This window comes from Trachemys scripta, chromosome 11, assembly GCF_013100865.1.
Source record: "Trachemys scripta elegans isolate TJP31775 chromosome 11, CAS_Tse_1.0, whole genome shotgun sequence".
Taxonomy (NCBI): Eukaryota; Metazoa; Chordata; order Testudines; family Emydidae; genus Trachemys; species Trachemys scripta.
Window position 1 is genome coordinate 11,825,541 of NC_048308.1, and position 15,958 is coordinate 11,841,498.

Here is a 15,958-nt window from a genome sequence, read left to right on the forward strand (position 1 = left end):
AACCTGTTCCAATTGCTGGGAAGGCGACAGATGTGTACTTCCTCAGTTCACACTCCTGGAGCACTTTAGAGACTTGAGCTTTAACATCTTTCTGATGAATGAGGTGAATAATTTTATTGCACATCAGTTTTCCACCTTGTGTGGTTATAAAGCCACTGTGAGGCTGCAAGGCTGGAAGACAGAAGAAAAAAATATGACACACAAAATGAGATCAACACTTTATAATAACAAAGGACCAGACCCTCAAGTGAAGTGTACAATGGAGCAGTTCCAATGTCTTTAACGGAGCCATGCTGATCTACACCAGATGAGAATATAGCTTCTGGATATAAATTTGCCTGGTATTTGCAAACAGGAAAGTGGAAAGCAAATCTATCTTGAATGTTTTATCCATTCAGGGTCTTGACATTCCACCAGCTTTATCTGGTTAATGTTTTCGCTGCTAACATTCTGCTTTTAAAATTTCTTTAAGCTGATATCTTAAATCGGGGGTGAACTTCGTATGTGCTCAGAATTTCCTGTTTTGCTTATGACTGAAATCTGGGTGCTCATCAAATAATAGTTTACAATTTAACACAAGCTACCTTTTAATGTACACCTCTACCTCGATATAACGCTGTCCTCGGGAGCCAAAAAATCTTACCGCGTTATAGGTGAAACCGCATTATATTGAACTTGCTTTGATCCACCGAAGTGCGCAGCCCCGGCCCCCCCGGAGCACTGCTTTACCGCGTTATATCCAAATTCCTGTTATATAGGGCCGCGTTATATCGGGGTAGAGGTGTATATGAAATTTAAGTAATTGTATTTGCATTATCAATATTTCTTAAAATGTGTATCAATGGAATGTGCACAATACCTCTGCATGAGAAACCCCTTATCTTTATTTATGTCATTTACCTCCAGAAATCTCTATTTATCATTTTACAGATAAGCTGACAGACTAAAAAAGAGCCCAAGTGATTTTAGGGCTATTGCAAGGAGGCTAAGGCACATGTAATAAAATCCTTTAAAAGCGCAAAAAACTGATGGACTCATGAGTACTATGGTACAAATAGCACTACTATGCAGAAAGGCAAGAAATTGATTGTGAGATTAAGTGCAGAACACATTCAACTCCCATGGGCTTGGGAGTTGAGGGCAAGGCACTCAGCACCTTGCAGGATCAGGCTAATAAAGGGAGAGAATCCACAGATTTGCCAAAAGTGAAAAAATATGAAGCAAAAGGTGCAATACTGGAGCTGAACTGCCAGAACCATGGGGGCGCTATTTCATTTTGTGATTCAGGATGTGCACTACGGGTTTTTCTTGCACTAATGGATGCCAACCACAGTTGCCAATGGTTTAATTTCGGCACTGGTTTGGCAGAATCCAAAGACTGTAGAAGAGATCACAGACACAGTACCTACTGGGTTACATCATTTCAATTAACAATCGTGGACTTCTGAATACAAAAGCAGAGACACTGATAGTATCTAAGAGACTGATCCTGCACACCCTGAAGTCCGTGGCAAAGCTCCCATTGTCTCATCCAGGAGCGGGATCAGTCCCAAAATTGCTATTGCCTCAATTCAAGAAGGTACGTCAAGCATGCGCCTAACTTTAAGCAGGTAAGTTTAAGTTACATGAGTTTAAAGTGACTGAAGCCAATGGGCCTCTTCAAATTCTGAAAGTTAAGCATGTGCTTAAGTACCTTCATGAATAGGAGCCTACGGTTGCACTACTTCACATGTACTCCTTAGGATCAAATAGCCTTTCTCTTCCAAATTATCTTCCTTTTGCAAAAATAATGTGGGTTCCATGAGAGCAGGGTTTAAAAAAAAATCAATAAAGCCAGCACAATTTCATTTAATGTAATGTGCTTTCCTATTATAATTATATGATCCAAGTGGGGGATTGTAACATCATAAATAAGCATAAGCAGCCATTTAAATTGTGGAGAGAGCAGGTATACTAATAATGGAATCAAATGGAATATATGTTGCATCATACCAAGCATAGCACATTCTAGTTTAACCTGGGGTCCGGCAGCTTCCATCACTGCTTTGAAGACACCTTAAATAAATGAGAGAGCATGTCAGTTCACTAAGTCAGTTTAACTGTTGTTACCCAAAAATCACATCACACCTGTATGAAAATTCTCATAAACCTTAAAATATCAGGGTTGGAAGGGACCTCAGGAGATCATCTAGTCCAACCCCCTGCTCAAAGCAGGGCCAATACCCAACTATTTTTTTTTTTGCCCCAGATCCCTAAATGGCCTCCTCAAGGATTGAGCTCAAACCCCTAGGTTTAGCACAGGCCAATACTCAAACCACTGAGCTATCACATACTATAGTTTCATGCACTAACAGCCAAATTCTGCATTCCTTGAATAGCCAAAACTCGCATGGGGCCACATCCTACAAGATGCTGAGCCCCACCAATTCCCATTGTGTTCAGTAATCTGCATAACATCTCATATTGCCTGCAAAGAATATACTCCATTTATGAATTAACTTTATTTCATAGCTCTCTTGGTTGACAGTACGTCAGTCACCAGGCTATGTTACCTGACAGATTGCCTCTTTCTCTGTGTCATGCTGCTACTGCTGGGGTCAGCAGAGATGTTCAAGTTGAAGCCCCCTTGACACAAATGAGTGAGGGCTTCTGGCAGGGTGTTTTCTGTGTGGGGTCCTCGACTTTGGAACTGACTCACCTCCATGGAATGCCAGAGCCTAAGTTTGTGAACCTTCTAGGCAAGGCCCATCTTATTTCTTAGGCTCCTGAGGAGGAGGGCGGACTAAGTGTTGGCAGGGCGCGGTGAATGTTAATTTACTTATTGGCAGTCCTTTCTATTACCTGGCCCATTGCATATATTAGCTAATTGGCCAGGCCCCCAGGAAGCAGAATAAGCACCTACCAATATATTTAGAATTTTTGTGGGGGAAATCAACATTACAGCATAGGATAGAGAGAGGGAGAACAAGAGGGTTGTCTCTTCAGGCGGCTCTGACTTATGCCCGGGTACCAACCCAGCATATCAATCACCCAGGCTCAGAGAAGCACAAAGATGGCTTGATGTCACCTTTGCCACTCCACTCTGCTTTAGACTGTGCGCTCACGAGCAGCAACTGACAATGTGGGCCACTGTGTCAAAAGAAATCACAAATAACTCTGTTGGGTTACCCGGATATTATTTTATGTCATGAGGTTGTATTGCTATGTGTTAGCATTGCGCTTCTATCTTGAAACATCCCAACGCAATGTCAGGACAGCACTCAGCCATTATTTATTAGCTCTCTTCAATTCTATTACACGAAGAGGCTCTCAAATGCTGCAAAGCTGGGTACCACTGGTCTAAGTGATACTTTTCACAATGGAAAATTACCATTGGGAATAGCACTAACATTGGAGAACCACAGCCCAGAAATGAAAGGACAAGACCGATGGCCTTTAACGTAACAAATTAACACAAAGCGCAGACATTTGCCACCCCACTTTTCCAGTATGAAAAAAAAACTTTATAAAAGTTTTGCATATTGAAAACGCTCCCTCCATTTCCAATACGTGGCAGTGAATTTATAATTAAATTCATGTATATTCAATAAAGTACCTGATTTGGCATTAAATGATGAATTTGATATGTTTACAATCACATCTGTATTTTCCTTGGTGATATCTCCAGTTGCTACCTGGAGTGTAATCGAACCAAACTGCATTTCATGAACTCCCAGTACCGGGGTTGAAACATGCCCAAAGGAAACTGCAAGGAAAATAAAAATACATTTAAGAGTGGTCTGTCCTAGTAAAAGTGCTATTCCCTTGAGCTTATGTATGCTTTGTAAGTTCAGTACAGAGTTCACAGAATGGGATCCCCAGACATAAAGTATCCTCTTTGACTCCAATATTCCCTAACCCAGATTTTTTACTGTTGCTTTCTATTATTCAGTCCATAGGACCTGGGAAACAGAGAACTCATTCAGTTTAAATACCGTGGATACATTAAATGCTACTCCCATTGATGTTGATGCAAATTTGCTACGAACTTCAATGGAAGAGGGAATAGGTTCTACATTCTCCTGAATGAATTTCTGGTGTTGCGTGCTGTTCACCCACATACTGTGCTGTCAGCATTTCCCTCCTGCAAATTAATAAATGGAAAGGAACTACATCTGCTGGATACCTTTGTGTGGACCATTCAATTTACAGAGGTAAGGGGGTAATCTTCACAGATGGCCTAAAAGGGCACAAAGGGAAATGATGCTGTTGAGAGCCCTTGGTTGGCTGCTCGTGTAGCATGTTATCTGTGGTTCGCTTGGCATGGTGATTGCATCTTTATGATCCCAGCAACCACTGCAATCTGTCGGTATAGTACTAGTGGATTCTCCTCCATGTAGTAAGGTTGGCAGCATCCCTGAAGAGCAAGAATGTCACCATAACAAAATATTTTCTCCCCTGAGTTTTTCACCTCCTGGGTTTAGGAATGTCAGTTCATTAGACTATGTTACGTCCTGGTGACATTCTCCTGCCAACTGCGTATTTATAAAACCCAATCCAAATAAACAACCTTACTTGGACTCGATGATGCAGCCTGGAGATTCCCATTGGTCCTAGATTCTAGTTCATCTGTAAATGCCTAGAAATAGAATCAAAGGTACTGCAAACAAGGTTTCAGAGATTTGCCCAACAGAGACAGATTCAAACCTGGCTAGTCTCATAAGTAAAATTAACAGCTATGTATCTGCATGCACATAATGTTCACCTTACAGCAGAGTCTAAGTGTCAGTGGTGGTAGTAATGGGAAATTTTGTGGAAACAAGGTGCTGGTAGTTGCAGGTATTTTTACTACTGTGTCACCTAGAACTGCTCTGAACAGGGTTAGAAAATACAGTATTTAAAATGCCTACAACCCTGGGAATCTCGTCTACATTAATACAACATTTCTACCAGTAGTGGAGCTGAGCCAGTAATAGCAAAGGGGAGAAACATTTTGGGAGCCTAATGCAGACTGAACCTTAAAATCCTGAGCCTACTGAAAAACTTTACACTGCTAAGCAGTTACTTTGTTCTGAATTGGTTAGCTGCTTTTTGGCACCGTCTAATGCCATCTAGTGCAGCACCTGTCACTTGCATGCAGAAGCACTGGTGCTTAAGAAGTCTGAGAGGGGAATCAGGTTTGAAAATCAGGAACCTCAGTTCGGAAACAATGTTGAATATATGCACATTATATTCATGCGTACACAGAGTAAAGATACACACATACAGGTTTTCAGAATTCCTCTTCCCCAGAGTTTTATTACTGGCTACATATGAAAGAAAACAGGATTTTTTTATTTTTTGGTTTAGGGGTCATCTGCTTATACTCCACTTTAAGTCAAAAGTCATCTGTTTGTGACATCACAATTGATTGCTATGGAAACAATTATACTGTCACCTGCAGAAGATAATGACTACCTGAGGAATAAGCAGAAGGATCTGATTGAACAAATAATCTATTATCATGCAAATATCTCTATTAATAATGAGCAAAGGAAAACAACCAACAAAAACAGAAAACAAGTGGTATACAGGAGAAAGGTTTCTCAAGAGGGTGAAATGCTGGTCCCAGTGAAGTCAGTGGGTAAAACTCCTTTGACTTCAGTGGCACCATGATTTCACCCAGCATGTTTTCAGATTTCTATGAGGAAGCAGCTGATCTTTCAGAGCCCAATCCTCACTTAGTGGGCCAAATCCTAAGGTCCTCACTCACTTTTCTCTAAGTCTTCACTAGGGCAAACTCCCATTCAACTAAACCAGAGTTTGCCCGAGTAACGATTTCAGAATCCAAAATACTGAGATCAACAGCACCTCTCTCATGAACATGGATGTCCCATGTAAGAATCACAGGATCAGGCCCACTGAGACATCAGTCTTAACCTGTCACTAAAATAATTTATAATGAATATAATAAATTAGGCCTTTAAAAACATTATAACTAAATCATATTGATAATAAATAACTAAAAGAGTGTGTATCCAGGAAAAACATTAACATGAAAGAAATTACCTGAATATTATCTGTATCTCTTGGATGCAACAGAAAATGAACTTCCTGAAGAGACTTCAAGTTGTGGTTACTACTGAATTTGAACACTTCATCAAACATTAATTTAGCAACAACAGGTTTAGGAAACCCAAACCCGCCAGTCCCGATTGCTGGGAACGTGATTGAACGTAGAGACAGCTCTTCGGTTTTCTTCAGACATTCTTTGACTATGTCTTCTAGGTTCTGTATAAAAAAAACAGCAACATTTGTTTCTGTCAACATGGTCTTTATTCTTTAATCCCAAACAGCGTCTGTTGGTCCTAAAAAACCTACCCCTCATTATTAAACATGCATCACACACCTTGAGGTCATTCAAACTGAAATAAATGCAGCTGATACTCCCTGCTCACTACTATGTAACTTCAATACAGGATCCACATTAAATCAATTTTCATGTTAAATGAGGAGCACCTTCAAACAAAATCAATGCTCTGAAGAAAATGTATAAAGACTGTTACCGTCATGGCAGCGCCTCTTCCTTGATCCCATACAGGAACAACAGCATGGAACAGAAAGCTGCAGGCCAGATTACATCCACTTGTGTGGAACACGGACCCTTGAGTAGGTACTTGTCTTTGGCTTTCTTCATTGAACTCTAGCTGGAGCGTTGGTCCAGCCTTCTGCAGCAAACTTTGAGACAGTGGACCTACACCAAGCCGCAGATCCTGGCCAACACTGCTTACGATCACGTCCGTCTGAAAGAAAAACAAAACAAAAATATTTCAAACAGGATCTTAAATGGAAGTGTTTACTAGCACCAATAGACTGTGTAAGTAACACACGCTGCAAGAGGCGATGTGTTAACACAGACATGAGGTTCTCAGCAAGAGCTCTGCATACTAGGTATATAGAGGTGTCAATTCATCATGGGAGTACAGGAATCCTGCACTTTGCTTCTTGACATTCCCTGCAGCATTTTCTAAATTCTTCTGGGAAGAATTTCTGTTGTGCAGCTACTCCTTCCCAGGGCAGTTTCCCAACAGCACCAACAGAAGAAACAGCTGCACCAAAACGAAACTGAAGCAAATTTAGGCCAAAACACTTATGCCCTTGAGTAAGGCTACGATTTTGTCATGGACATTTGTAGTAAAAGTCAGGGAGAGGTCACAGGCAATAAACAAAAATTCACGGAAGCCATGACCTGTCCCTGACTTTTACTACAAATGTCCATGACAAAATGGAGAGGGAGGAGGGTCCAGCACTCTGCCCTGCTGTGGCTGGGAGGTGGGAGGGACCCCAGCCTGTGGTGGCTGGGGAGCTGCGGGGGATCCCTCCGCCTGGGGACTAGGGAGCTCTGGGGGATTCCCCCCTACAGGCAGAGGAGCTACAGGGAACCCCCGCATCTACGATGGCTGGGAAGCTCCAGAGGTCCCCTGCACCAGCGGGGACCCGCCCACGGCAGCTGAGGAGCTATGGGGGACCCCGCTCACACCTGCGGCAACTGGGGAGCTCTGGGAGATTCTCCCGGTGGCGGCAGCAGCTGTGGAGCTGCTGGGGGTCCCCTGCCACCCATGGAGGCTGGGGAGCTGCAGGGGATTCCCTCCCCTCCCCCCACCACGGAGGCTGGGGAGCTCCGGGGGATTCCCCCTGCTCGTGGGGCCTGGGGAGCTGCAGGGACCCCCCGCACCTGCTGCAGCAGGCGTACCCCACAGCTCCCAGCCACCACAGGAGGTGGGGGTACCCTGCAGCTCCCAGCTGCTGCAGGCTGAAGTCCCGGAGGTCTGCGGAAGTCATGGATTCTATGACTTCCGCGATCTCCGTGACCAAAGCATAGCCTTACCCATGAGTTATGTCTCTGATGTCACATACACCTGTAACCTTGGGGCTCTTCTCCCTCCCCACAACTGAGATGGGACAGGATGCTACTTCTCAGAAAAGCAATATCCCAGAGATAAAACCTGGGTGGTAGAAACCGAGGCAGTCTGTTTGCATCATAAAGACACAGTAAAGAGCAAAACCCACAATTTTTTGTTTTGTAGTTCCCCATTAACATTAAATACAGAGGAATTTTTAATGGGTTATTGGGTTAGCTAGGGCTGTTACTGCAAGAGAACTTACAAATATAAAGCTTTCAAAGAGAGCAGCCAATAGCCAGTGCAATAAGACCACACTTTATGAAGGAGCACCACAACTGGCTGCGGTGAGTCAGAGAGGGGATGTTTAATTAAAAAGAAAAATCAGGGGCTATTAAGATGTACAGACTACTGAGATGCACTTGGAGCCACTAATATAAAAACAAACACTAAGGGGGTAATAAGGAGTCACAATGGACTAATCAAAGACACTCCAATTAAGCCAGTCTGAAATGCATCAGCTGAGCTCTGGATAAGCAGAGAGTGTGAAAACCAAAGTGCAGTTAGTTCAGGTTTCCAACCTACTGATCCAGCCTTCAGCAAAAGCAAATTAAGCAGCTGCTTCTGGTCTTGCTCTTTCAATACTCCTGCAAGTTGTACAACTCAGACTCAGCACCATGGCCTTCCCCAGTGGAGGCAGAAGGGAAGGAAACTCCCAGGACACCCCCTGTACAGTAGCAAGACCAGAGAGGATGGCACCTCATGGCCTGGATTCCCTTCTTTCAGCTTGGAGCACTATGAATAACAGTGTTAACCCTTCTAACGTCAATACAGTTTGTTGAAAAGGCCAATTATTTTGTATGTTGACTCTAGACCTAGATGTAAACGTTGTGGCTTGGGTCCCTCTCCCATTTATTGATTTAATTAACACACTATGTGTGTTTCATTATAGAATACTGATTTTAGACAGCAAGTTAACCTAGTATCTTCTCATTTCCCAGTTAACTTTGAGAAAAATCTTTATATGAAACTGGGTAATATCTGATAAATTAAAACACCTACTGTAGCATCCTGAATGTCTCTCTTCTCCAGTATGACACTCAGACCTTCATCTGTTGTTACCATCTGGAGACCCTTTCTGTTCTGAGCACCTCTACTTTCTCTGGGCTGGTGGCCTGTTTTGGACTGAGGCAATAAACTGAGTTGGGGTGATTTCTCTGTGAACACGTCTTTCAAGGCATCAGTGAGAACCTGAACTGTTTTTTCTGTAAAGTCCACGAGATGAATCTCCTTCAGGCAGCTTTCCCCTGGAGAATCTTCCAAGGTTTCCTTGATGGATTTTGCAATTGACTGTGCACACAGTTTTAACGGAAATCCAAATATCCCAGAGCTGATAGCAGGGATGGCTATGGAATGATGATTGTACGTTTCAGCCAGCTGTAGGCTTTCCTTTATTGCTCTTTTTAACAAGCGCACGCACTTTTCTGGTTCGTGATCCCTCCACCTGGGCCCAACAGCATGAATCACCTGTTTACATGGGAGGTTCCCAGCATCTGTAATAACAGCACGGCCAGGCTGCAAAGGGCCTCGTTTCCGCACAATATGGTCACATTCTGTTTGTAGTTCTGGCCCTGCAGCTTTTAAAAGTGCCTCAGCAAGACCACCAATATGCTTTAAGTCCTCATTTGATGCATTCACCACAACGTCAGCTGGATGACTGCACAAATCCCCTTTATAAACTGCTACTACAACTCCATCTTGCAGGATCATTTTACAGCGGAGCTGTTTTGTCGTATCTTTACCGGTTTCACCATCTTCTCTTTGTTCTTCTCCATCTTCTTGCAGCCTGATCAGACAGTTAAATTGATGCTTTACCTCACTAACATACAAGCGTTCTTTGTCTCTGAAAAATGCTTTGGCACCCGGTTTATCAATTAACACATTTGTAGAATATAGTGAAGATAGAATTTGTTCAATCAGGTGGATGCCCTTCAACACTTCTACCTTTGGTCCACTCAGGGAAATACTTTTACGTGAAGTCTGTGTGCCAAAATTAATTGTCACATCTTTCTTTCTCAATTCATGACAAACGTGGGATTTTTCCTTCTCTATGAACTGTACAACTGCCACAGACTGAACTGGGATTAATTTTTGCACCTGTGTGTTTCTATCTACAAACTCAGAAAGCTTTCGATAAGCTTCTGCTACAGCTTTAGAATAACCAGCAATAACTACTTTCTGATCTCCTTCCAGAGGGAGCAGGTCATCCATTATTAGGGTTTCCTGGGATGCATTATATGTCTTGTACAAGATGCTAGTGAGTTCCCTCCATTCTCTCTTTTTGATAACTTCTCGGTCTTCCAGAGGAATGCATTTATAGTCTAACTCTGTCTTCATTCGTTCTTCTGCTTCTAAGAGAACTTCAGGAGAGTCTCCTACCAGCAGGACAGTATCATTCTCAAGCTGATAAAAGGCATTGACTTGATTTGTCACAAATAAGCTCTGTGACAGAGTTTCATTATCAATGTGCTGTAGGAACTGGAAAATCTCAGGATGAATAGTAATTGACTTCTGTGCCATGTTCTGCACCTTTTCCAGTATGTCACTTTTGACTTTATAAACTTCTGCAGCTACTCCACATAGGCCAATTGTCTTCTTTGCAGCATCATAAGAGATCTTTAAGCATGGGTACTCCTTGTAAATATTCTTCTCCAGCCCAGCATTGTGTAAAATTGCATACTTTCCTGGGGGAACTGACATAGTTATTTCTATTTTTTGCTTTTCCCTTTCTGTTTCTCTCACAGCATTTTCCATATGTTCTTTCAGTTCTTTCTCCACATCCTCCACAGCCAGCATGTCACCTGCTATGATAGCCATTTCCTTAGAAATGTCAGGTATGGTCAACACATGGTCCGTCGCCAATCTGTTTTTTATGGCTTCCCAAACCACTGCATTTACTTTACACTTACTAGTCTTGTACTTTGACATGACACAAGAGAACTCAGTGGAAACATCCTCTTTCCAAGTCCCAATCAACTTAATCATTGACCTTCTCTGTTTAGACAAAGTTGCTGAAGGACACAATGTAATTTCTGGATATGTACATTTGGCTTGGGGCCATTTTAGCTCACAATGGCAATTTTCCATTTCCTGGTTTATTTCTTGGATTAGTCTATCATGGCTCTGTAAAAACTGCAAGATGTAAGGATCCACTGGGATTCTAATTGGTTCTGGCATCTTTATTAGTGGTCTCTTCTCTCCATAAAGAGCTGTACCCAAAGAACTGTAGTATGGATATACAGAAATTGGTGTTTGATCAAGGGAATGCTGCTTTCCCAAGACAGTGTTCAGATCTAAAAATTAAAATATACAAAGAATTTCAATAAAAATTTAAAAAATCAGCCTGAAACGCTATTAAATAGAATAACAATTTGTCTTTTGTGTCTATTTCTGTGTTTTTTGGCTTCCAAAACACTATTTTCAGAGGGGTGGAGGAATCAGGATTCTGTTTTCTATTTGTTTCATTAAGTACACCCGGGCATTATTTAACTTCACAGTTATGCTTTACTATGAACCCTTATTGAGAGATGGGCATGGAAGGGTGCCATATCAAAAGGAGGAGCAAATATTTCTTATTCTAAACTTTATCAAAAGAACTCTTGGTCCACTGCTCAGCCAGAAAGTTATGTCAATTTTGGGGCATTTTCCTGCCATTGTAAATGGGATATAGACAACTCAAAGGAAAATGTGATTGATGAAAGTACAAAAAGTGCCATTACCATGAGCCAGGGTATACATCAAAGTCTAACATACTGAAACTTCTTAAGTAATCATTTAGCTTATTAGACAAAAATAAGTCACTTACCTGAGGTCTTCAATTAAAAGTCAAACAAAATTATTCTGGAAACCTTGGGACTCTGAATGCAGGGAGTTATTTATTGGAGGTGACCCTAACACTAGAATGGGGCATTGGTTTCATGCTGATTCAAAGGAAACATTGCAACCTACTGAATCATCACCACTTAGACATATCCTGTCTCAGATGCAGAAGAAATTTGACCCTGCTTAGCTTATGAAATCCAAACAGATCACAGCTCAAAGTGGTTTAAAGAACCTGCTTTCCCTATTGTCACATATAATAAAACTACGGTGAAAAACCATGGATGTGTTTATATTAAAAAACAACATCAGAGAGTCATCAATCCATTCATAACAGAGATATTAAAGGTTATATAAAGATAACACAGGCTGGAATGGTTCTGGAACCCTGAACAGGCAACAAATACACAAAGGTATTTCTAGTGAACCAAACCATGAGATTCTACTTAATTCTTATTTAGATATAAACTTTCATTGGGTCAAGTTCTGAGATGCTGAGAACCTGCAAGTCACATTGAGGCCAATGCTGAGTAGAGGTTGCACAACACCTCCTGGAAAGAACTCAGAACCTTGGAACAGGGCTTAAGCACTTTACTTTTATGACACCAAACCTGACCTGGGTCTCTTAGTAGTAGTGTAGCCATTTACTTTCAGACACCAAGATGGTTAACCATTTTCTAAGAATATCATGTTCATTTTCTAATGAAAAGAAGTACTGAAAGTGAGACAGTATTACCTTTGTGATCACAAAAAGTAATGATAGCTGACTTCTCCTCACGGAAATGTTTAACATCTAATACTGGGCCACCTCCATTCTTTGGACTTTCAAAGTAGATCGTTATATAATCTTTAGGAACATTAGATGGTATGTTTTCAGCCTTGATGCTTTGTGTCAATTCAAGAAGTCTGGCAGTAATTTTCAAGTTTTTCATTCTGTTGTTTTGGGCACATATGTCCAAAAATTCCACGGTGTCTGAAATCAGAAAAAAGGCATTCATGAAACATTTTTTACTGTATCGTTCTTAGGGCTCAGCTATGATTTCTGCAATGGTACTGAGTGGGGTTTGGTTCTGTTTACACTTGGAATGAAACCATTTTCAGCACTGGGCAAGTTTTCTAGTGTAAATACCACTGTGTTTGTGACAATGAATTCCCCAGGCCAATTGTGTAATAAGGTATTTATTTATTTTGTAATACATTATTTCCAATAATTAGTTTTAAATTAATTGTCTTTCAATTTCATTGGCTGTCCTTTTGTGCTTGTATTATATTTTGTATTTTTGTATTTTGTTCTTGTAAAATAGGAGCACGCAATTTACTTTCTCAATACTATTCACTATTGTATTTCTCTGACATGTCTTCTATTAATCTCGTCTGCAAGATAAGTAGTTCTAATCTTTTTAATCTCTTGTCATATGGAAGTGTTTCCATACTGCTCATATTTTCAACCCATCTCTGGACTCTGTCCCCTCCTATCTTTTCTGAGATGGAATGACAAGAATGAAACACAGCACTCCAAGTGTGGTTGCACCATCAATTTATGAAGTTGGCATGATAATATTTTCAATATTATTTTCTCTCAAAATCTTTCTACATCCTCACATTCTGGTTGCCTTTTTGATGATAGCTGCACACTGAGCAGATGTTTTCTGGGATCTGTCCACGGTGGTACCCATGTCTTTTTCATGAGTGATTGTAGTCAATTTAGATCCCAATTTACTATTCAGATTTCTTTTATGGCAATTCTTTATGTATTAGGCGTTGGCCACCTTTTAAAACTACACATAAAAATTACTGTCAGTGTACATTCTGTCTTACCTATACTTTTTATAAAGGTAACTACAGCTGCATTTATTTCAGGTATCATTTCCATGCTGAAGTCTTTGTCTCCCGATAAGCCACTGATAGTCTCCAACAGCATAATTAACATGCATTCTGTGACAGACTCTTCTATATTTTCAAGCACAAGTAGAGATGAAGCTGTTTGGGGGTGTTCTTGAATATTCTCCACATGGCGTGCACTATTCTGCATTGAATGTTCCTTTCTTCGCAAGACTTCCTGCACATCTAGTTTGACAGAAGTACAAATAAAAGGATGTCACTGGGTTACACAGTTGTACACACTCAATACATTTCATGGGGTAAAGATATTAGGGCAAACTCAATATTATTTTACGTTCTAATGTTTTAAATTTTTTAAAACTTTCATTCTGTTTCTTTCTCTTAAAAGGACTCTTGCTTTCTCTTCTGGAAAAAGTAAAATGATTATGTGGACAAAAGCGTTGCTTAAGTTACTGTACACTGTAAAACATCAAAGGGTTGTCAGACCTATCTACAGGAAAATCACCTACAGGAATAGAGCCTCATCCACCACATCTGATAAAATGTCGAAAGCATACTACTCCCAAGGGCATTCTGCGCCAAAAAAATTAAAATTCTGTGCACGGTATTTTAAAATTCTGCAAATTTTATTTGTCAAATAAATGTGGAGGCTCCAGCATGGCACTGGGGAGCACAGGCCACTGGCTGCACAGAGGTGGGAGATCACTGTGTAGCTCCCCGCCCCTTCCCCAGGACATGGGCTCAGCGTTGAGGCTGCACCCAACCCTGACAGTGCAAGGATCTGACCTGTCCCTGAAACACCCCAGGACCCTGCCCCTGTGTGTGGGCAGGCAGGCTCAGCAAGGCAGGATACAAGTGTAGAGAGGCTTAATGTGGGGGGATCCAGGTATGGGTTGATAGGATTCTGTGGGGGGCAATCTGGGTGCGGGCGGCTCAGTGGGGGATCCACGTGCGCGGGGGGTGGGTGGATTTGGATGCACAGGGGCTTGTTGGGGGTTCTTGGTGCAATGGTAATGGGACTCTGCGGGGCAGCCAAGATGAAGGTGGTTGAGGCTCAGTGGGGTGTGTGGGGATAGAGCTCGGCGGGGGGATCTGGACATGGGGGAGCTCAGTGCAGGATCCAGATGCTGGGGGAATGGGGCTCAGTGGGGTGGGGATCCAGGTGCAGCTGGTTGGGGCTCAGTAGGGGGGATCTGGATGCGGGTGGCTCATCAAGGTGGTCCAGGTGCAGGGGGAATGGAGCTCATCGGCGGGCTTCTAAGTGTGGGGGGGGGGAGGCTTGGCAGGAGGGTCTGGGTATAAGGGGGTCTGGATGCATGGGGGTTGGGCGGATGGGGGAGCAGCTCCCTGTACAGGGATCCCTCTCCCTGCAGCTGAGGAGCGATGGGGAAGCGTGGGGTGGGGGGGGAGAGTGAGTTTGCAGGGCTTCCTACAGCCGGGGGAGAAATCTGCAGGTGGGTCAACCCGGCCCAAGATGCCATGCAGGGGAAGAGGAAATCCTGTCCTCCCTAGCCCAGCTGTGACTAGCAACTGAGGCTAGTGTAGGGTAGGAGCCACCAGCTGGGTCTTCCCTGCCCCACCGTGATTTACCTCTCTGCCGGCTGCCCTGGGTATCTGAAACATACTGCTGGAGAAGGTCGCATGACCGCTCTTGTGGCTTCCCTTTGCTTCCCTGTCAGAAAGTCATTTTTCTGTAGGGAAGCAAAGAAATATGCAGGGGACATAAATTCTGCGCATGCGCAGAATTCCCCCAGGAGTAAGCACACGTAAGCATAAGCTGAAGATGGGCTTAAGATATAAAACATGACTGCAGATCCAAAGTTTGGAGGTTTTTAATATTTGGGGTTATTTGGGGGCCCATCTCTAGCATGAACTAATACACCATAGATGCTAAATTTAAGTACTCATTGTTAGAAGCAGGGAAGAGCTAAGAAAAGAAGCACTGAATAAACATTCAGATAGAGGCAACTATTTACTGCTATAGTTTATTGTAATGTCTAAAATAGGATTGAAGTTAAATTTTGAGAAATCAAAAATGTCTATAAAAGTAATTGTAACAACAGAAGAATTTCCTGGTTAACCTAACTTCCTTAACCTGAAGACTGAACATTATTTTTTCACTGGTGATGATCATTTTTGCTGTCCAAGACACTATTCTCTAGACCAGGGGTCGGCAACGTTCGGCATGCGGCTCGCCAGGGTAAGCACCCTGGCGGGTTGGGCCAGTTTTATTTACCTGCTGACGCGGCAGGTTCAGCCGATCGCGGCCCCTATTGGCCGCGGTTTGCCGTCCCAGGCCAATGGGGGCAGCGAGAAGCCGCGGCCAGCACATCGCTCGCCCGCGCCGCTTCTCACTGCCCCCATTGGCCCGGGACGGC

The 15,958-nt window shown here is 42.6% G+C and overlaps 1 protein-coding gene across 1 annotated transcript in view; it reads right to left on the reverse strand.

The window, feature by feature from the left end:
* Nucleotides 1-13,801, reverse strand: part of LOC117884609 (protein mono-ADP-ribosyltransferase PARP14-like) — a 28,413-nt gene extending 14,612 nt beyond the window's left edge. Inside the window, exons 1-9 of the mRNA XM_034785082.1 lie at nt 13,557-13,801; nt 12,475-12,711; nt 8,922-11,212; nt 6,525-6,761; nt 6,028-6,249; nt 4,555-4,618; nt 3,596-3,745; nt 1,993-2,055; nt 4-171 (exon numbers count right to left, since the gene is read on the reverse strand). Coding sequence (XP_034640973.1) covers nt 4-171; nt 1,993-2,055; nt 3,596-3,745; nt 4,555-4,618; nt 6,028-6,249; nt 6,525-6,761; nt 8,922-11,212; nt 12,475-12,711; nt 13,557-13,770 — 3,646 coding nt within the window. The 5' untranslated portion in view covers nt 13,771-13,801. The remainder of the gene's footprint in view (nt 1-3; nt 172-1,992; nt 2,056-3,595; nt 3,746-4,554; nt 4,619-6,027; nt 6,250-6,524; nt 6,762-8,921; nt 11,213-12,474; nt 12,712-13,556) is intronic.
* Nucleotides 13,802-15,958: the final 2,157 nt, after the last annotated feature.